General features: G+C 41.6%; 1 protein-coding gene and 12 non-coding genes across 14 annotated transcripts in view; 2 read left to right on the top strand and 11 right to left on the bottom strand.

Annotated features, from left to right (window-relative positions):
- The window catches only part of eogt (EGF domain-specific O-linked N-acetylglucosamine (GlcNAc) transferase), a 91,548-nt gene that overhangs the window by 1,741 nt on the left and 67,831 nt on the right, over nucleotides 1-21,976 (top strand). Inside the window, exons 3-12 of one of the 2 annotated variants that reach the window (XM_056605775.1) lie at nucleotides 347-447; nucleotides 610-672; nucleotides 1,230-1,338; nucleotides 2,103-2,197; nucleotides 2,300-2,404; nucleotides 11,325-11,431; nucleotides 11,787-11,890; nucleotides 13,800-13,892; nucleotides 14,213-14,284; nucleotides 15,126-15,212. In XM_056605775.1, the coding sequence (XP_056461750.1) occupies nucleotides 347-447; nucleotides 610-672; nucleotides 1,230-1,338; nucleotides 2,103-2,197; nucleotides 2,300-2,404; nucleotides 11,325-11,431; nucleotides 11,787-11,890; nucleotides 13,800-13,892; nucleotides 14,213-14,284; nucleotides 15,126-15,212 (936 nt within the window). The remainder of the gene's footprint in view (nucleotides 1-346; nucleotides 448-609; nucleotides 673-1,229; nucleotides 1,339-2,102; nucleotides 2,198-2,299; nucleotides 2,405-11,324; nucleotides 11,432-11,786; nucleotides 11,891-13,799; nucleotides 13,893-14,212; nucleotides 14,285-15,125; nucleotides 15,213-21,976) is intronic. The other variant, XM_056605776.1, reaches the window with a different exon arrangement.
- Nucleotides 621-693, top strand: trnar-acg (transfer RNA arginine (anticodon ACG)). The gene has a single exon. It is a non-coding gene; the product is annotated as a tRNA-Arg (tRNA).
- On the bottom strand, nucleotides 5,331-5,402 carry trnae-cuc (transfer RNA glutamic acid (anticodon CUC)). The gene has a single exon. It is a non-coding gene; the product is annotated as a tRNA-Glu (tRNA).
- trnae-cuc (transfer RNA glutamic acid (anticodon CUC)) lies at nucleotides 5,816-5,887 on the bottom strand. Its single transcript has one exon. It is a non-coding gene; the product is annotated as a tRNA-Glu (tRNA).
- Nucleotides 6,297-6,368, bottom strand: trnae-cuc (transfer RNA glutamic acid (anticodon CUC)). Its single transcript has one exon. It is a non-coding gene; the product is annotated as a tRNA-Glu (tRNA).
- trnae-cuc (transfer RNA glutamic acid (anticodon CUC)) lies at nucleotides 7,251-7,322 on the bottom strand. The gene has a single exon. It is a non-coding gene; the product is annotated as a tRNA-Glu (tRNA).
- On the bottom strand, nucleotides 7,736-7,807 carry trnae-cuc (transfer RNA glutamic acid (anticodon CUC)). The gene has a single exon. It is a non-coding gene; the product is annotated as a tRNA-Glu (tRNA).
- On the bottom strand, nucleotides 8,587-8,658 carry trnae-cuc (transfer RNA glutamic acid (anticodon CUC)). Its single transcript has one exon. It is a non-coding gene; the product is annotated as a tRNA-Glu (tRNA).
- On the bottom strand, nucleotides 16,577-16,648 carry trnae-cuc (transfer RNA glutamic acid (anticodon CUC)). The gene has a single exon. It is a non-coding gene; the product is annotated as a tRNA-Glu (tRNA).
- Nucleotides 17,633-17,704, bottom strand: trnae-cuc (transfer RNA glutamic acid (anticodon CUC)). Its single transcript has one exon. It is a non-coding gene; the product is annotated as a tRNA-Glu (tRNA).
- Nucleotides 18,676-18,747, bottom strand: trnae-cuc (transfer RNA glutamic acid (anticodon CUC)). Its single transcript has one exon. It is a non-coding gene; the product is annotated as a tRNA-Glu (tRNA).
- trnae-cuc (transfer RNA glutamic acid (anticodon CUC)) lies at nucleotides 18,959-19,030 on the bottom strand. Its single transcript has one exon. It is a non-coding gene; the product is annotated as a tRNA-Glu (tRNA).
- On the bottom strand, nucleotides 20,778-20,849 carry trnae-cuc (transfer RNA glutamic acid (anticodon CUC)). Its single transcript has one exon. It is a non-coding gene; the product is annotated as a tRNA-Glu (tRNA).

Here is a 21,976-nt window from a genome sequence, read left to right as displayed (position 1 = left end):
ATCAATACATTTACTATGAGATCATGTTCTCACTTGCTGTGTGTTTATGTGTATGTGTTTCCGTGTCTCTGTTCTAGTGCTACCACTGTGTACAGCTGACAACAGCTAACAATAAATAATATGAATTTTAAGAATAAATGTGCCTCCTTCATGAGACGTGCTCAGCTGAAAAGCGCCGCAGGCCTACGCTACTGTATGTTGTTATATTATATAACATCTGTCATAATGGTGGTACTTTGAGAGACAAATATTTTCTGTGGTGGTACGCAGTATAAAAAGTTTGAGAACCACTGAGTTAGACCCTTGGAAAGTCTCTTACTAAGGTTTTTCATATGCCCTTACACAGGATGCACTGGGGAATCTGTCGGCCTGTTGGGGCTATGAGAAGCACTGCGCTCTTGAGAAGCGCTTCGGTTACCCTGTGTGCTCCAAAGCTGATGTCAGATGGTACGTTTCCAAGCTGGTTGTCCACAAACACATGGTTAGGTCGTTGTTTTCAACTTACAGTAACGGTCAGACTGATGGCAATGTCGATGTTCTTGCTTTATTGATTTTTAAATCCATTGGGTCTAGGACACGAGGGTTTTTTTAAATCTTCATCTCCTGCAGTTCTTCACAGAGGGCCAGTGGCGCAATGGATAACGCGTCTGACTACGGATCAGAAGATTCCAGGTTCGACTCCTGGCTGGCTCGCTCTAACTTTTCCCTCAGAATCTCTTAAAGCCTCAAATTGGTCTCAAATTGAAGGGTTAGCTAGATTTATCCAACTAGTATCCAACTGAAAGAAATACGAGGCTTCCCTCCAAATCCCCTCCCCGAAGAACTGCTCTAGCCCGCTAGCTTTAGCATCAGGTCCAATTATTGTTCACAGGTAGCCGGGTAGGTAGGTACACCATCAGGTAAGCCAATTAAATGATTGGACAGGTTTCTAACAGGCTTTGGACAGCCACAGACCCCATTTAATTACCCCCTTTTTTTGGAGCATATGATTTATTGATTGCTGTCGGGATATTAAGAGAATTTCAACAAATGTAACAAAATGTGATGTAAATGTGATGTGAGCCGTGGGAAAGAAACACTAATTATAGTGAAAATTAACTAACTATGAAAAAAAACTAATTTTTTTCATACATTTAATTATCACAAAAGACAATGTGGTATTTTAGAACTGTAATCTAACTAATTATAGAATGTATTAATCTTCAGTATCTGATGTTAAACCCCTACAGGGCTCCGACGGTGGAAGCAGCCCGGGATCTGTTTTGGAAGCAGGGAGACTTTGGTTACGTCAGGGAGCGGCTCTCTGAGATGGAGACTCTATGCGCAGCTAGCAGACCTGTGAGTTCACTCATATCCTCTGTTCCGCAGGATGCACAGGAGTCAACAGGAACAAACAGTAGCACAGGTGTTGTACATAAAGACGGAGCACTATGGACTCAGTATGTAAGGGATAAACCATGCTGGGTTATCCTGTTATTATTGTTTGTCCTTCAATAAGGTTGTACATTATTTCCAATAACAGGACACCCCGTCGTGGTTTGTTCAGGTTATACCACAGTTACCAACACAATTGCATATTAAATACTTTCAGCTATAACATTATTTTTTGGCTGAATCAGCTTATTTTTTTTTTTTTTCCTTGTCAAGAAAACATCTACTAAACATAACTATGTATTTGACCGTATATTCAACAATGCAGTGGCTGAATAAACGTCTAGTTCCGGTCCTTGATTCTGATTGGCTCAAAGGCGTAGTAAAATCCTCTATTAACACAGATCTGTTTCGCATATGAATTTTTTTTGTATTAATACAAATTCAATAAATCACCACATTTTCTTTTGCTGTGTGTTTACTTTATGAAATCTTACGAGGTAGTTTTAAGTTACTGTTTTAATAACTGTTACATTCAAGCATTAAGCCACTTGACGGCCTGATTAACAGCTAGGGGGTTTCAGAGCAACATCGCCCCCTATCGGTTGATACATCGCGGTAAGCCACGGCCTCTCGTGGCTGATTGCTAGAATATATTGGTCAAGATGTTCAGTTGGTGTGGAAAACACTGGGCCTCATGCAATTAAATAAAGTTCTGTTTTTAATTATAGGGGGATTCATCGTTACGGTGCAGCCGCCACACTCGGTTCTGTCAGGCGACCAACCTTTACTTGGACTTACGGAGCCCGCGCAGAGGTCACGAAAGGTCATGCCACTGCCTTATCTTGACATTGGTGAATGCCAGGAGTTTACAGCGAAAGTATTGTTCTGTTTCCCTGTGTGAACCCACCTTGTGTTTGCGGTGCAGGTATAAGGAGGACTTCATCCAGCACGGAGAGATGGGAGGGCACTGCAGTCTGAGCAGAGCATCACTGGCGGCTGAGGGAGATCACAAGAGTCCGCTGCAATCTTGGTAATGCAAGATACACTGCACAATGTTCAAGTGCTCCCTAAATGTCCAGTAGAAAGACACAGTAACGTCTGATGCAGACTGACGTAACTTAAAGTTACCGAATGCTCGAAACAAAAAGTGGTCATTATGGCTTTCATTGCCTTTCATTACAAGACCACCATGAAATACAATTCTATGACTTAAGACATATCTATAAAGGATAGATCATCCCAGGTACTTAATTCTTATTCATGGTTTGCGTCCCACATGTGTTGAAAAGAGAAAGCTCTTCAAAATCATTGTTCCCTGACTGGGAATGAAACGCATGCCCCGGCGGTGTGAGCCCCAAATCCTAACCACTAGAACATCAATGAGCTATGTTGGGTTCATCCTGGCTGATATAGAGTAGACTGGGCAGAGGACATTGTTAAGAGTCATTTCATTTAGATTTAGATGGGCCTGGAAATACAACATACAATACGTTTACATAAAGTGCCAGACCAGTACATGCTTAGAGGAAGTGCTGCAATGAGTCAGGTATTAAGTTCCTTTAAATTAATTTCAGACATAGAGTTGAGTTCCCTGACCGGGAATCAAACCCGGGCCGTGGCGGTGAGAGCGCAGAATCCTAACCGCTAGACCACCAGGGACCTGAGGTCATGTGGTCAATGCACTATTTTTTTTAGAATGTGTGACGTGCTGACAGCTACACTTCAGGAATACAGGGGATGATGCACAGAAACTCCAGAATTCTGTCAATGAAAGGAAATTTGACGTATGTCTTCTGGCAGTTTTAGTTATATTATCAGTCAAGAGATGTTTATGTACTGTCAAGAGATGTATAGGTTAACATCTCTTAACTTCTGATACAAAAGTTTGCTATTAGCATTTACATTTCTGTGTTTACTAAGATGTACACAATAATTGAAATTAATATCTTTGGATAGTTGACCATTATGTAGAAAATTGCTTAACGGTTAGTTCCCACCGGGTATCGAACCCTGGCCGCGGTGGTGAGAGTGCCTGTTACGGTAGGGTAGCATGTGCTTAGGGTTAGGGTCAGTACTGACGTCACACAGAGGGGGAGGTGTTGAGGTTCTCATCACAGGTAAGTAGCAACAGCTGAGGGGGAGGTCTGGAGAGTTTGAGAAAGGCCCCGTTTACACGAAGGGAAAACGCAGATATTTCCACGCGGATTGGCCTCTCATTTACACGAAAACGCAGTTTTTGTCACAGAAAACGATCATTTCTAAAAACATTTCTGAAAACGCTGGTTAAGTGTTGTCGTGTCAACGGGGGGAAACGGGGTTTTAGGTTCTGAAGCGTCACATTATGCGCCAGGAAATGCTTAACGTCATATGAGCACCCTATGTTTACAGTTTGTTTGTTACAGGAAGACGCTTGTGTTATTCGTTGTTGTTGATTCTGCGGATACTGATTGGCTTGCATGGCTTTAATTGCACTCAACGGCGTATTTATGTGTTTTGATGTAAACAACAACTTTTTTGAAAACGATATTGTGTGCACATGTTATTTTTGAAAACGGAGGGGGGGGAATATTTGTTTCTATAAATACCCTGCTACGTATAAACGTGGCCTGAGGTGAGAGTCGAGAGAAGGAGAATAACCTGAGGGACTCGCGCTGCTCGGACGTTCCATGAAGGGAACACTTTTGGGATAAATATACTGTATATATATATACATGGTGATTTAAAGACTGGATCAAGGCGCGGGCTGGTCAGCGGGACTGATGGTTCATCCAACCGGGACGAGGAGCCGGTGCGGAGTGTGAGAGACGGACCTGTGGTGGGTACCTCCCACCTAACCCCCTAGATAGGTTAGATTGCACTCACCCAGGGAAAGATTGGGAACAATGTTCAAGTTCAGCACATCACGTAGGGACAGACTTAGGTTACGGGCTGTCTACGGTCAGCATCGTGACTGCTCAGAATCCTAACCACTAGACCACCAGGGAGCTGCTAATCAACCCAACCATGTGACCTTCAATTGGCTGGATAAAGGACTATTTGTTCTTAATTAGTCTGCATAACTGACCTTCAGCCACATAGTGTATGTGTGCATGTGTGTGTGCATTAGAGTGCTGAACAGGACGCATTTTTCTGTCTGAGCCCAGCCTGCGTCCGATAGAGAAGTAACCGAGCCCGACCCCGACATCTAGATATGTTCGAGCCCGACACAGTTAAGTTCTATTTTTTCTCATCCTAATGACATGTTTACATTTGTGTATATGAAAGTACGCCCTTATTAAACAACTGCAAGGCATTTAGAAAAGTCAAAAGATGAGCGCAACAAGCAAGCACGCGTTAACAGCAAGCACTCTTGTGCTCGCTATTAACGTGCTCTTGTTGCGCAGAATCATAACCAATTGAAATCCACACACGATAACGATATATTCCACAAAATGACACGAGGTTCTGTAGGACAGGTAGCCTATGAAATTAAAATTAAACACGAGTGTCCCCAGCAAAGTAAAATTAACGTTAAAACAGAAGCAATGCCGACGCCAACTCCCAACGCCTTATCGCGCAGTTGTGACCGAGCCCGACCCGAACCCGAGCATAATTTCAAATATTTGTCCGAACTCGACCCGGCCTGTCGGGTACCATCGGGCATTGGTCGGGTTTCCATGCTCTAATGTGCATGTGTGTGTTTTTCACTTCTTATTTCGGAGATCATTGTGATAACCCAAAATCCTTTCTGGAGTTTATTTTGGGTTAATATTTTCTATATTAATATATTTTTTATATTTCTGATTCCTACTGAATTAACTGAGGCAAGCTCCACTACATGTTAGGGAATTACTTTGATCTAGAAAACAATGTATCTGTGCAATTTCAGACTCAAGTTAACATAAGCTGTTCCTGTCAGATTTGGGTAAGAGGAATATATGGAAATCCAGGTTTGACAAGGAGACAGAAAAGGTGAGTTCCCTGACCGGGAATCGAACCCGGGCCGCGGCGGTGAGAGCGCCGAATCCTAACCACTAGACTACCAGGGACCTGAGGTCATCTAGTCAATGCACTCTTTTTTTTTTAGCATGCGTGACGTGCTGAGAGCTGGCAAGGAAGGGATTTGCATGATGTAATACTGTATCAGTTACTGTAACTGACCAAGGATCCCCCACCCCCCCATTCTGTACACTTCAGGAATACAGTGGATGATGCACAGAAATTCCAGATTTCTGTAAAAAAAAAGAGGAAATTTGATGTAGGTCTTCTGGCACTTTTAATTATTCTTTCAGTCAAGAGATGTTTATGTACTGTCAGGAGATGTATAGGTTAACATCTCTTAACTTCTGATACAAAGGTTTTCAATTAGCAGTTACATTTGTGTTTACTAAGATGTACACAATAATTGAAATTAATATCTTTGGATAGTAGACCATTATGTAGAAAATTGCTTAAAGGTTAGTTCCCTGACCGGGAATCGAACCCGGGCCGCGGCGGTGAGAGCGCCGAATCCTAACCACTAGACCACCAGGGAGCTGAGGGCATATTGTCAATGCACTTTTTTTTTAGCATGTGTGACATGCTGACAGCTGGCGAGGAAGGGATTTGTGTGATGTAATACTGTATCAGTTACTGTAACTGACCAAGGATCCCCCCACCATCCCATTCTGTAAACTTCAGGAATACAGTGGATGATGCACAGAAATCCAAGAATTCTGAAAAAAAAAAGGGAATTTGATGTAGGTCTTCTGGCACTTTTAGTTATTCTTTCAGTCGAGAGATGTTTGTACTGTCAGGAGATGTATAGGTTAACATCTCTTAACTTCTGATACAAAGGTTTTCAATTAGCATTTACATTTGTGTGTTTACTAAGATGTACACAATAATTGAAATTAATATCTTTGGATAGTTGACCATTATGTAGAAAATTGCTTAAAGGGTAGTTCCCTGACCGGGAATCGAACCCGGGCCGCGGCGGTGAGAGCGCCGAATCCTAACCACTAGACCACCAGGGAGCTGCTAATCAACCAACCATGTGACTTAAAATTCGCTTGATATAGTACAATTTGTTCTTAATTAGTCTGCATAACTGACCTGCAGCCACATAGTGTTTGCGCATGTGTGTGTATGCATGTGTGTGTTTTTCACTTCTTATTTCGGAGATCATTTTGATCACCCAACATCCTTTCTGAAGTTAAATTTGTGTTAATATTTTTTATATTAATATATTTTTTATATTTTTGATTCCATCTGAATTAACTGAGGCAAGCTCCACTACATGTTAGGGAATTACGTTGATCTAGAAAACAATGTATCTATGCAATTTCAGACTTCAGTTAACATAAGCTGTTCCTGTTAGATTTGGGTAAGAGGAATATATGGAAATCCAGGTTTGATAAGGAGACAGAAAAGGTGAGTTCCCTGACCTGGAATCGAACCCGGGCGGTGAGAGCGCCGAATCCTAACCACTAGACCACCAGGGAGCTGAGGTCATCTTGTCAAAGCACTCTTTTTTTTTTAGCATGTGTGACACGCTGACAGCTGGTGAGGAAGGGATATGTGTGATGTAATACTGTATCAGTTACTGTAACTGACCAAGGATCCCCCCACCATCCCATTCTGTACACTTCAGGAATACATTGGATGATGCACAGAAATCCCAGAATTCTGTAAAAAAAAAAAGGGAATTTGTTGTATGTCTTCTGGCACTTTTAGTTATTCTTTCAGTCAAGAGATGATTGTACTGTCAGGAGATGTATAGGTTAACATCTCTTAACTTCTGATACAAATGTTTTCAATTAGCATTTACATTTGTGTGTTTGCTAAGATGTACACAATAATTGAAATTAATATCTTTGGATAGTTGACCATTATGTAGAAAATTGCTTAAAGGTGTGTTCCCTGACCGGGAATCGAACCCGGGCCGCGGCGGTGAGAGCGCCGAATCCTAACCACTAGACTACCAGGGACCTGAGGTCATCTAGTCAATGCACTCTTTTTTTTTTAGCATGCGTGACGTGCTGAGAGCTGGCAAGGAAGGGATTTGCATGATGTAATACTGTATCAGTTACTGTAACTGACCAAGGATCCCCCACCCCCCCATTCTGTACACTTCAGGAATACAGTGGATGATGCATAGAAATTCCAGATTTCTGTAAAAAAAAAGAGGAAATTTGATGTAGGTCTTCTGGCACTTTTAATTATTCTTTCAGTCAAGAGATGTTTATGTACTGTCAGGAGATGTATAGGTTAACATCTCTTAACTTCTGATACAAAGGGTTTCAATTAGCAGTTACATTTGTGTTTACTAAGATGTACACAATAATTGAAATTAATATCTTTGGATAGTTGACCATTATGTAGAAAATTGCTTAAAGGTTAGTTCCCTGACCGGGAATCGAACCCGGGCCGCGGCGGTGAGAGCGCCGAATCCTAACCACTAGACCACCAGGGAGCTGCTATTCAAACAAACCATGTGACCATGAATTGGCTGGATATAGGACAATTTGTTCTTAATAAGTCTGCATAACTGACCTGCAGCCACATACTGTGTGTGCACATGTGTGTGTTTTTCACTTCTTATTTCGGAGATCATTTTGATCACCGAACATCCTTTCTGAAGTTAAATTTGTGTTAATATTTTTTATATTCATATATTTTTTATATTTTTGATTCCATCTGGATTAATTTAGGCAAGCTCCACTACATGCTAGGGAATGAAGTTGATCTAGAAAACCAGATCAAAATCAATGCAATTTCAGACTTCAGTTAAAATAAGCTGTTAATGTTAGATATGGGTAAGAGCAATATATGGAAATCCAGGTTTGACAAAGAGACAGAAAACCTAACCACTAGACCCAGAGGGAGTGTTTAAAAATGAACCATGTGACTTGGAATAGCTGGGATGTAGGACTAGTCATATAAGTATTGATTGCCAGCAACTTTGTGGGAGATTTTGACTGAAACATTTCCGAAGATGACGTTGATTTTCTGAATATATTCCTGTCAGGTTCACATAATATCCAGAGTTAAATTCATATTTGTTTCATTTAATTTGCTTTAATTTGTAGTTGAGTCATGCTCAACTACATGTTTTTAGAATTTGATTACTAGAGAACCATGATTCAATTTAATTTCTCTGTATAGACTTTGCTAAACATAAGCGGTCAGGTTAAATTTGGGTAACAGGAATATAGGAACAGCCAGTTTTCGACAGTGAGACATAAAGGTTAGTTCCCTGACCGGGAATCGAACCCGGGCCGCGGCGGTGAGAGCGCCGAATCCTAACCACTAGACCACCAGGGACTAATGGTTTTAGGGACAGTGCACTATTTCTATACAATGTGTGACGTTCTGACAGCTGACTAGACAGGGATATGTGTGATGTAATACTGCCTCAGTTAACTCAGCTAGGGTACTCCCCCCTCACTATACACTCCTGGAATACAGTGGATGATGCACCTTAGACATTCAACTTGGCAGATAAAGGCTGAATTTAGCTATGTTTGAATATGGGATCATGAATACGAGAAAGTGTATAATGAGATTGACATACGGTACTATTAGTTCAGGCTTGTCTATACTAGCTGAAGCTTGTACTATTAAGGTTTTTCAGAGGTCTTGCCACCATATTGTGAATTTGCTGAAAAGTCATAGTATCAATCTCTCAGGACCGGAAACCATTATTCAGAAAGTTACATACATACATGGTTCTCTGTCGGGGAATCGATCCCGGACTGGATGCGCGAGTGTCAATTCCAACCACTGGTCAAAAACCAGGAGACCAGAAATTGGAGGGATGTATGACTGTTGGTCATTCATTAGTCTGCATCACCAACCTGCATTTTCTGGCAGAAATTTGTGGTTATTTTCAAATAATTTACATTTAATTCAGACAGAATTAGCTCAACTACATGATTTCGGAATTTGGTGTGTCTAAAATATATGTTTCATTTGCAGTACTCCATTTAGACCTCACTTAACATTAGCTGTTCAAGTCAGGTTTGTGTAAGAGGATTATATTGAAAGCTAGTTTGGTTAAGGACTGTTTTTTTTCATTATTCACATTGCTGTTGAATACTTTGATATCACTAAAAACAGTGGTTTGTATTTGATTTGCTGGGACATCACTAATATAGTTGAGTTCCTATACCTGGAATCGAAAGCGGGCCGCGGCGGTGAGACCCCCGAATCCTAACCACAAGACCACCAGGGAACTCTTGAGCCTATTTTAGAGAGCTGGTATCATTTAACTTAGAATAGGTGGGATGTAGGAATATTGGTTTTTAATTAGTCTCTCTGCATAACTGACTGGTAGCCTGGAATCATTTCTGAAGAGGAAGCCGATGAACTGTCTATTTGCATTGGAATATGTCTTTAAACTGCACTCTTTGCCTCTCTCAGTTCCAACACATTTGAACTTCATCATCATAAAATGTTGCCAAATAGGTCAGTTCATATCATCACCTCTTTTGTATGTTAATTCTGAACCATTGCTTTGCAATGACTTAGTACAATGACTACAAAGGAAACTTGCATATCAACAGTCAAATAGAAAAAACAAGTGGGTTAAATAGAGTACTAAAAATGTCTTCCCGCCTTAAAGAGAGAAAGTGGAGAAGTGATTTTGTTTAACAGATAGTCTTGACTTACTAAAACAAAACCTTTTCGGCCAAACACCTTCTGGAAACCAAAAATGAATGGAACCCAGAGATTTAAAGTATGTTGTGTGCCATTGGCATTCTCTTCATCATAAATACAAGTACAGTCCCCGTTCAAAACGTGCCTGTTCAGAAAGGTCCGTTTGCTTGGCCTCCCGTATTTCTGCTTGCAGCTTTCTCGAGGGCCACTGATTCATACAACTTCCCAGTGGTCACTGCCCTACCTTTCCCAGCAAAACACCAGTCCACTGGGAAGTCAATCAACTGAACGGTTGTCGATGGGAACTGAGGGACATACAGACATACAGAGACTCCAAGTACAGTGACCAAGTGAACTGAAGCCCTGCCCCCGCTGCTTCACAGAGCCACGCTGGTTGCTGTTTTTTTTCAAAGTTTATTAATAGCGTGCCTTGTTTCCAAATATGTAGACAATGCACTTCCTTAGGTCCCCGGCAGTACACGGCCCAAGTGTGAATTAGATCAGATGAACAGATGTCGAGATATGTGAATGACATACATACAAACACACACAAACAGAGGCCATTCACTTGAGTAGTTGATTGTTAGTTTGCTAAATTAGTGTTATAAGTCAGTATATTTGTGACCGCCCTGGTCACTGGTGTATGTCGATGGGTCTCAACAGCTTGATTCTTTATTGTTTATTAAATCCTATACAAGCCTAATTAGAAAGGATAATGAAGGGTCAATTGAAGTTCCCCGTCTGGAAGTTATTCTCTTGGAACAAAACAAATGGCTCATTGAGGTAGGACAGATTTCCTTCGGAATGGTCTTGGTATGGACAAAAAAACATGATATTGGACAGTGACTGAAGTTTCACAGATCGCTGCTAATTCTTTTTCCTAATAGCATGTGGCATCTGAGGAAATGTGTGTGAAACTTTGTCTAACGTGTTAACAATACTGATCTGAGGTAAGTCGGCTCTCAATGAGCGTTCGAGATTAGGAAGCAAAAACATTGAACATCAAACTTGAGTTCATCTTCTGGGAAAACATTGTGTTTGTTTCAGTCGTCTAAAAGAACCCAAATCTCTTACATGAATGAATGACATTATACGGTAAGTTTTAATCTAAAGCACCAAACGTGTGTGTTGAGGTCTTCTCATATACTCAAGACCAGCGCTTCATCTGTTAAACCCACACATTCAAGCGGGTAGCCTGGCTATAATTGAAATGGAAAGCCCAGCCGTGCTGCGCTTCCAGTCGAGCAGGTCCAGTATCATCCATCTTTATTCTGTACAGTTAATAACAAAACATAACTAATCCCTGTCCCTATATGATCCCTATCCTGAAGGTATGCAGAACTGCAGACGTACACGGAGCTGGACCTTCAGCCTATAGACGATGGGCTATGTGACCTGGTCATTGAAAAACCCACTGTGTTCATGAAGCTGGACGCTGGTACACACCTCCTTACCTCTGGGGTTTAGTTCAGAGAATGGGGCGTATTGGATAACGCATTCAAACACACAACCTTACGGTGTAGCTTTTGGGCTTGAAATCAAACTGGAAGCACAGTGCCTTTTTATACACGGGTGTACATTATGGACAGGGCTCTCTTGTAAAAGAGATTTCTAATCTCAATGAGACTTCTCCTGGTTAAAAGTAAAAGAGATTTCTAATCTCAATGAGACTTCTCCTGGTTAAAATTATACTTTACTTCTGCTTTATTTTTGTACATTTATGTACACTCAATGTATAAGGTGTTCACATCCAGTTGCAGGTGGAAACCCATTATGTCTCTTTGTTCTTGTAGGAGTGAACATGTACCACCACTTTTGTGACTTTGTCAACCTGTACGTCTCCCAGCACATCAACAACTCCTTCAGCCGAGACATCAACCTCCTCATGTGGGACACGGTGGGTCCCTCACACTCTCCCCTGGATTCAGGGTTTGTTAAAGATGGCTGATGATTAAAGGTCCCATGACATGAAAATCTCACTTTATGAGGTTTTCTAACATAAATATGAGTTCCCCTAGTCTGCCTATGGTCCCCCAGTGGCTAAAACTTGCGTTTGGTGTAAAACGAGCACTAGCTGTTCTGCTCGCCTTTGAAAGAACGGAGGCTCAAGCGCGCTGATTTGGAATGTCTTTAGGTATGTCGTCACAAAGCATCTAAGCTCCTCCCCTTACTCTGCCTGGCCCGCCCAGAGACGTTGGCCCGCCAATGAGACACGACCGTGCGAGCGCCACATGTGTGTGTGTGAATACACACACTGTAATGCAAGTGTTTCTTGTCGGTTCTTTGACGTCTCTTGTATTTCCACAACGAGACTGTAGTGGGGGTTATCTGAGCCATGGTTGAGAAGGAATTGGGGGGAAAGGAACTTTGGCTTTGACTCGCTGAAGTACATGAACTGCGACATGCCGCCGGTTGCCGCGGGGCACCATCGACGCGAAGCACCACCGCCCGGCAGCGGGCAGCGGGCAGCAGGCAGAGCGCGGTTCAGTCTACTTCAGATTGATGTGAAAGTGGAAGAACCAGAGACGTCGCAGAACCCCACAAAGTTGTTTGTGATTCATAATATCGTCTGGAGGCGCCCACAGCTTTTGGCCGTGATAATATGTATTATATGATATAGATATTAGGGATGGGCGTGAGGAATCGATTACTCGAGTACTCCTCGTTACAAATGAACTCGGTTGCTGGACAGGCAAACTCGAGTTTGCATATACACACACAAACAAAGTTTTCTGAAGCAAAAGTATGAATTTTCTGTGCGACTTTAAAGTAATAGGAGATCATAAGTTGAAATGTAAAATATGTCAAGCGAAATCGAGCTACCAGAGTACTACAAGTACTATGCGGCAACATATGCTCCTGAAACACAACGGTGAGTTCGGGAAAGCAGACCCGCAGCAACCAAGTGTGTCGGCTATTTTCACCGCCGCAAGACGCAGCTGTAATCCCGGACGTGTAGAGAAGATCACAACGCTGAGTATTTTTTTAGTTCATTTGCTGCCGTTTTATTTGCAGCTTTAAATTATTTGCAATGGTTAGGCTACTTGTTTCGTTTTTGTTTTTTTTAAACCGTTCAACGTGATTTAAATTGTGAGACGCATATTTATTTTTGTAAGGAAAATGTGTTTTGAACGTTTGCAAAAATAAATAATGAATACTCTGATAACTCTGACTGTTTTGATGGAGAATAAGCATTACATGCTTGGTTGGTAATATGGCCGTTCATCATAAGGCCTATTCCTGCTGCAGATCCGTTGCATTCTAAAAATAGATTTGATTAAACGAGTACTCGATTAATATATGTTATATGATATAGATATCTATGTAGGCTATATGATAATATTTAGATATAGAGCTCCAGCTATTTACAGAACACGGCTAAAGGCTGTGTGCGCCTCGCCATTGCGATATATCCACTGTAAACAGAGCGCATGGTACCGTGGCTGCAAGCTGCTCAGGGCCACACCCCCACCCTCCTCCTTGACCCGCCATGCTCCTCCTCATTTGCATTATAGCTACAGACACCAAAACAGCCCATTTAGGGGAAGCTCAATGTGCGACTGGCTCGGAGTGGCTGTAACTCTGCACCACGGCTGAATTTCGGGAACATCTTTGAATACTGTGTTAGTTGCCCACTAATACCTATATTAAAGAATACATAAAATAGCATGTCATGGGACCTTTAAACTGCATCAGGCCAGCTCTAATGCAGAGGAAATGACAGTTAAAAGATTTACAGGCAACTTATTCTGAACGTGGTTGCTTTGTGACTGAGATATGTTGATATATTGAACAATGCTTTTCAGAGTTTTCATACGTATGGAGATCTGTTTGCTGAAACATGGAAAGCCTTCTCAGACTATGACATCATCCATCTTAAGATCTACGATTCAAAGCGGGTAAATACACATCTGCTAGAGTTCTTTGAAACTATTTTAGTGATTCAGAGCTACTGGTCACGTTTACGAGGAATGATGCTTAAAAAGGTATATGACATTTTAATCAATGAGCTCGTGATTGTTATTGTAACACTTCAATATTATGAATCACATTGACTACAGATGGAATAGGAGTGTGGCTACTGGAACAACTATCTACTTTCTGAGTTATATCATTTATTATGTTTTTTTTTTGTAAAAAAAAATGCACAGTTGACTTCCTATTCATAGCACACAGAGAAACACTTGCTAATCATCCTGTTTCCTATTCCTACTGGTAGGTGTGCTTCAAAGACGCCATCTTTTCCCTCCTCCCCAGGATGAGACATGGTCTGTTTTACAACACTCCTCTGGTAAGTTACCAGAATGGGAGAGAGAGACAGAGAGAGACAGAGATATTCAGAATGACTTGCATGTATACATTTATATGGATACAGGGAATGTTGTCATTTATCACTTTTGTTTTGAACCCAGTAACCCAGGATTTGTGTTACTTCTATATCAAACACAATTTATCAGACTGCTTTCTTCCTTGTTTCAGGCCATTGTTTTCTTTGTCCATAAACAGGCAATTTTCGGGACAAACTGTTTATGCTATGTATTTAAAACCCCAGACTACTGGTCATGTCATTTAAAGGTTAATTCCAAGGTTTTTTGTGTAAAGCTGACATCTTTAGAATGTGTGAAGGAGGCTCATTATTGCTGCCTCCAGTTGAGTCATGTTTATAGACATAGTCCTGCATGTATTCATAGAATTGGTGTGAGGGGGAAGTAAAACATATCTGGGATTGAATCGGTGAGCATGGGGCTAATAGTGTGGCTGCAGACTCAGCTGTCAGGCCCCCACTGTATTAGGTGTTCCCCAGGATTCCTCTGACGACAAACCCAGTCTCACTATGGGAGGGAGAGCCAAGCATACATCAGTAAATATGTGATGTATATTCAATGAGGTAAAGGACACATTGTATGTCCTTTACTAAGGTAAAGGACAAACAATGTGTGTCAAGCTCACCAGCCACAGCTGCTTCTTTCCCAGCAATTAAGCCACTCCCCCCTTCACGTCAGCATCCTGACCATATTCGGTCTCTGAAAACATTTGTTGAGGTATAGGTGTTGAGCTAACAATGTAATGTGTTCCGGTTTGACTCACAATCCAGACATCTGTCTATAAATAGGCTTGTGCTTGTGTTCCAGATCTCTGAGTGTCACACGGAGGGGATGTTGAGGGCCTTCTCCCAGCATGTCCTCCATCGCCTTCACATCCCCCAGGACGGGCCAAAGGTAGGGGGGTGATGGGTAATGTTGTGTTCCCTAACCGGGAATCGAACCCGGGCCGCGGCGGTGAGAGCGCCGAATCTTAACCACTAGACCACCATGGAGCTGTAGCCCCAATAAACAATGTTACATTGAGAAAGCAAGTTTTTTAACAGCTAAATTATGTTGAAAATTTCTTTTTCTTGACATTTCGCTGTAAAGGTTTAACATGGATGTCTACTTTTTTTCTTTATTCAACATGCCGTTGAACACATGGACATTGGTTGACAACAGTCGTTCGTATTTGATTTGCTTGGACATCACCTAACAACTTGTGTTCCCTAACCGGGAATCACACCCGGGCCGCGGCGTTGAGAGCGCCGAATCCTAAGCACTAGACCACCAGGGAGTTGTAGTATCAAATAACAATGTGACTTTCAGAAGGCTGGTTTTTAACAGCTAAATTATGTTGAAAATTTCATATTCTTGTCATTGCGCTGTAAAGATTTAACATGGCTGTCTACTTTTTTTCGTTATTCAACTTGACGTTGAATACTTGGACATTGGTTGATAACAGTGGTTCGTCTTTGATTAGCTTGGACTTCACCTATAATGTTGTGTTCCCTAACCGGGAATCAAACCCGGGCCGCGGCGGTGAGAGCGCCGAATCCTAACCACTAGACACCAGGGAGCTGTAGTGTTAAATAACAATGTGACTTTGAGAAGGCTGGTTTTTAACAGCTAAATTCAATACTTGAATTCTTCGACATTGGTTATAAACATTGGTTCGTATTTCATTTGCTTGGACATCACCTAAAATTTTATGTTCCCTAACCGGGAATCGAACCCGGGCCGCGGCGGTGAGAGCACCGAATCCTAACCACTAGACCACCAGGGAGCTGTTATGTTAAATAACAATGTGACTTTGAGAAGGCTGGTTTTTTACAGCTAAATTATGTTATCTATTTCATATTCTTGACATTTCGCTGTAAAGATTAAACATGGCTGTCTACTTTTTTTCGTTATTCAACTTGACGTTGAATACTTGGACATTGGTTGATAACAGTGGTTCGTCTTTGATTAGCTTGGACTTCACCTATAATGTTGTGTTCCCTAACCGGGAATCAAACCCGGGCCACCGCGGTGAGAGCTCCGAATCCTAACCACTAGACCACCAGGGAGCTGTAGTGTTACCTAACAATGTGACTTTGAGAAGGCTGGTTTTTAACAGCTAAATTAAGTTATCTATTTCATATTCTTGACATTTCGCAGTAATAGGGTAACATGGATTTCGGCTTTTATTGATTATTCACTTTGCCGTTGCATACTTTGATATCACTTAACACAGTGGTTTGTAAATGATTTGCTTGGACATCACTAATAATAATGTGTTCCCTAACCGGGAATCGAACCCGGGCCGCGGCGGTGAGAGCGCCGAATCCTAACCACTAGACCACCAGGGAGCTGTAGTAACAACTAACGATGTGACTTTCAGAAGGCTGGTTTTTAACAGCTAAATTATGTTGAAAATTTCATATTCTTGTCATTGCGCTGTAAAGATTTAACATGGCTGTCTACTTTTTTTCGTTATTCAACTTGACGTTGAATACTTGGACATTGGTTGATAACAGTGGTTCGTCTTTGATTAGCTTGGACTTCACCTATAATGTTGTGTTCCCTAACCGGGAATCAAACCCGGGCCGCGGCGGTGAGAGCGCCGAATCCTAACCACTAGACCACCAGGGAGCTGTAGTGTTAAATAACAATGTGACATTGAGAAGGCTGGTTTTTCACAGCTAAATTGAATACTTGAATTCTTCGACATTGGTTATAAACATTGGTTCGTATTTCATTTGCTTGGACATCACCTAAAATTTTGTGTTCCCTAACCGGGAATCGAACCCCGGCCGCGGCGGTGAGAGCGCCGAATCCTAACCACTAGACCACCAGGGAGCTGTTGTATTAATTAACAATGTGACATTGAGAAGGCTGGTTTTTAACAGCTAAATTATATTATCTATTTCATATTCTTGACATTTCGCTGTAAAGATTAAACATGGCTGTCTACTTTTTTTCGTTATTCAACTTGACGTTGAATACTTGGACATTGGTTGATAACAGTGGTTCGTCTTTGATTAGCTTGGACTTCACCTATAATGTTGTGTTCCCTAACCGGGAATCGAACCCGGGCCGCGGCGGTGAGAGCGCCGAATCCTAATCACTAGACCACCAGGGAGCTGTTGTAACAACTAACAATGTGACTTGCAGAAGGCTGGTTTTTAACAGCTAAATTATGTTGAAAATGTCATATTCTTGACATTTCGCTGTAAAGGTTTAACATGGATGTCTACTTTTTTTTGTTCTTCACCTTGCCGTTGAATACTTCGACATTGGTCATAAACATTGGTTCGTATTTCATTTGCTGGGACATCACCTAAATATTTGTGTTCCCTAACCGGGAATCGAACCCGGGCCGCGGCGGTGAGAGCGCCGAATCCTAACCACTAGACCACCAGGGAGCTGTTGTATTAATAAACAATGTGACTTCGAGAAGGCTGGTTTTTAACAGCTAAATTATGTTGAAAATGTCATATTCTTGACATTTCGCTGTAAAGGTTTAACATGGATGTCTACTTTTTTTTGTTCTTCACCTTGCCGTTGAATACTTCGACATTGGTTATAAACATTGGTTCGTATTTCATTTGCTGGGAAATCACCTAAAAATTTATGTTCCCTAACCGGGAATCGAACCCGGGCCGCGGCGGTGAGAGCGCCGAATCCTAACGACTAGACCACCAGGGAAGTGTAGTCACAAAAAACAATGTTACATTCAGAAAGCAAGTTTTTTAACAGCTAAATTATGTTGAAAATGTCATATTCTTGACATTTTGCTGCAAAGGTTTAACATGGATGTATACTCTTTTTCGTTATCCAACTTTCCGTTGAATACTTGGACATTGGTTGATAACAGTGGTACGTCTTTGATTAGCTTGGACTTCACCTATAATGTTGTGTTCCCTAACCGGGAAACGAACCCGGGCGGCGGCGGTGAGAGCGCCGAATCCTAACCACTAGACCACCAGGGAGCTGTAGTGTTAAATAACAATGTGACATTGAGAAGGCTGGTTTTTCACAGCTAAATTGAATACTTGAATTCTTCGACATTGGTTATAAACATTGGTTCGTATTTCATTTGCTTGGACATCACCTAAAGTTTTGTGTTCCCTAACCGGGAATCGAACCCCGGCCGCAGCGTGAGAGCGCCGAATCCTAACCACTAGACCACCAGGGAGCTGTTGTATTAATAAACAATGTGACTTCGAGAAGGCTGGTTTTTAACAGCTAAATTATGTTATCTATTTCATATTCTTGACATTTCGCTGTAAAGATTAAACATGCCTGTCTACTTTTTTTCGTTATTCAACTTCACGTTGAATACTTGGACATTGGTTCGTCATTGATTAGCTTGGACTTCACCTATAATGTTGTGTTCCCTAACCGGGAATCGAACCCGGGCCGCGGCGGTGAGAGCGCCGAATCCTAACCACTAGACCACCAGGGAGCTGTTGTAACAACTAACAATGTGACTTGCAGAAGGCTGGTTTTTAACAGCTAAATTATGTTGAAAATGTCATATTCTTGACATTTCGCTGTAAAGGTTTAACATGGATGTCTACTTTTTTTTTTTCTTCACCTTGCCGTTGAATACTTCGACATTGGTTATAAACATTGGTTCGTATTTCATTTGCTGGGAAATCACCTAAAAATGTATATTCCCTAACCGGGAATCGAACCCGGGCCACGGCGGTGAGAGCGCCGAATCCTAACCACTAGACCACCAGGGAAGTGTAATCACAAAAAACAATGTTACATTCAGAAAGCAAGTTTTTTAACAGCTAAATTATGTTGAAAATGTCATATTCTTGACATTTTGCTGCAAAGGTTTAACATGGATGTATACTCTTTTTCGTTATCCAACTTTCCGTTGAATACTTGGACATTGGTTGATAACAGTGTTTCGTCTTTGATTAGCTTAGACTTCACCTATACTGTTGTGTTCCCCAACCGGGAATCAGATCCGGGCCGCGGCGGTGAGAGCGCCGAAACCTAAACGCTAGACCACCAGGGAGCTGTAGTGTTACCTAACAATGTGACTTTGAGAAGGCTGGTTTTTAACAGCTAAATTAAGTTATCTATTTCATATTCTTGACATTTCGCAGTAATAGGGTAACATGGATTTCGGCTTTTATTGATTATTCACTTTGCCGTTGCATACTTTGATATCACTTAACACAGTGGTTTGTAAATGATTTGCTTGGACATCACTAATAATAATGTGTTCCCTAACCGGGAATCAAACCCGGGCCGCGGCGGTGAGAGCGCCGAATCCTAACCTCTAGACCACCAGGGAGCTGTAGTAACAACTAACAATGTGACTTTCAGAAGGCTGGTTTTTAACAGCTAAATTATGTTGAAAATTTCATATTCTTGTCATTGCGCTGTAAAGATTTAACATGGCTGTCTACTTTTTTTCGTTATTCAACTTGACGTTGAATACTTGGACATTTGTTGATAACAGTGGTTCGTCTTTGATTAGCTTGGACTTCACCTTGTGTTCCCTAACCGGGAATCAAACCCGGGCCGCGGCGGTGAGAGCGCCGAATCCTAACCACTAGACACCAGGGAGCTGTAGTGTTAAATAACAATGTGACTTTGAGAAGGCTGGTTTTTAACAGCTAAATTCAATACTTGAATTCTTCGACATTGGTTATAAACATTGGTTCGTATTTCATTAGCTTGGACTTCACCTATAATGTTGTGTTCCCTAACCGGGAATCAAACCCGGGCCGCGGCGGTGAGAGCGCCGAATCCTAACCACTAGACACCAGGGAGCTGTAGTGTTAAATAACAATGTGACTTTGAGAAGGCTGGTTTTTAACAGCTAAATTCAATACTTGAATTCTTCGACATTGGTTATAAACATTGGTTCGTATTTCATTTGCTTGGACATCACCTATAATGTTGCATTCCCTAACCGGGAATCAAACCCGGGCCGCGGCGGTGAGAGCGCCGAATCCTAACCACTAGACCACCAGGGAGCTGTAGTGTTACATAACAATGTGACTTTGAGAAGGCTGGTTTTTAACAGCTAAATTATGTTATCTATTTCATATTCTTGACATTTCGCAGTAATTGGGTAACATGGATTTCGGCTTTTATTGATTATTCACTTTGCCGTTGCATACTTTGATATCACTTAACACAGTGGTTTGTAAATGATTTGATTGGACATCACTAATTATAATGTGTTCCCTAACCGGGAATCGAACCCAGGCCGCGGCGGTGAGAGCGCCGAATCCTAACCACTAGACCACCAGTGAGCTGTAGTTTTACTTAACAATGTGACTTTGAGAAGGCTGGTTTTTAACAGCTAAATTATGTTGAAAATGTCATATTCTTGACATTTCGCTGTAAAGGTTTGACATGGATGTCTACTTTTTTTAGTTTTTCACCTTGCCGTTGAATACTTCGACATTGGTTATAAACATTGGTTCGTATTTCATTTGCTGGGACATCACCTAAAAATTTGTGTTCCCTAACCGGGAATCGAACCCGGGCCGCGGCGGTGAGAGCGCCGAATCCTAACCACTAGACCACCAGGGAACTGTAGACACAAAAAACAATGTTACGTTCACAAAGCAAGTTTTTTAACAGCTAAATTATGACGAATATGTCATATTCTTGACATTTCGCTGCAAAGGTTTAACATGGATGTATACTTTTTTTCGTTATCCAACTTTCCTTTGAATACTTGGACATTGGTTGATAACCGTGGTTCGTCTTTGATTAGCTTGGACTTCACCTATAATGTTGTGTTCCCTAACAGGGAATCGAATCCGGGCGGCGGCGGTGAGAGCGCCGAATCCTAACCACTAGACCACCAGGGAGCTGTAGTGTTAAATAACAATGTGACATTGAGAAGGCTGGTTTTTCACAGCTAAATTATATTATCTATTTCATATTCTTGACATTTCGCTGTAAAGATTAAACATGGCTGTCTACTTTTTTTCGTTATTCAACTTGACGTTGAATACTTCGACATTGGTTGATAACAGTGGTTCGTCTTTGATTAGCTTGGACTTCACCTATAATGTTGTGTTCCCTAACCGGGAATCAAACCCGGGCCGCGGCGGTGAGAGCGCCGAATCCTAACCACTAGACACCAGGGAGCTGTAGTGTTAAATAACAATGTGACTTTGAGAAGGCTGGTTTTTAACAGCTAAATTCAATACTTGAATTCTTCGACATTGGTTATAAACATTGGTTCGTATTTCATTAGCTTGGACTTCACCTATAATGTTGTGTTCCCTAACCGGGAATCAAACCCGGGCCGCGGCGGTGAGAGCGCCGAATCCTAACCACTAGACACCAGGGAGCTGTAGTGTTAAATAACAATGTGACTTTGAGAAGGCTGGTTTTTAACAGCTAAATTCAATACTTGAATTCTTCGACATTGGTTATAAACATTGGTTCGTATTTCATTTGCTTGGACATCACCTATAATGTTGCATTCCCTAACCGGGAATCAAACCCGGGCCGCGGCGGTGAGAGCGCCGAATCCTAACCACTAGACCACCAGGGAGCTGTAGTGTTACATAACAATGTGACTTTGAGAAGGCTGGTTTTTAACAGCTAAATTATGTTATCTATTTCATATTCTTGACATTTCGCAGTAATTGGGTAACATGGATTTCGGCTTTTATTGATTATTCACTTTGCCGTTGCATACT

This window comes from Gadus chalcogrammus, chromosome 13 (assembly GCF_026213295.1).
Source record: "Gadus chalcogrammus isolate NIFS_2021 chromosome 13, NIFS_Gcha_1.0, whole genome shotgun sequence".
NCBI lineage: Eukaryota > Metazoa > Chordata > Actinopteri > Gadiformes > Gadidae > Gadus > Gadus chalcogrammus.
This window is presented reverse-complemented; position numbering and strand designations above follow the sequence as displayed.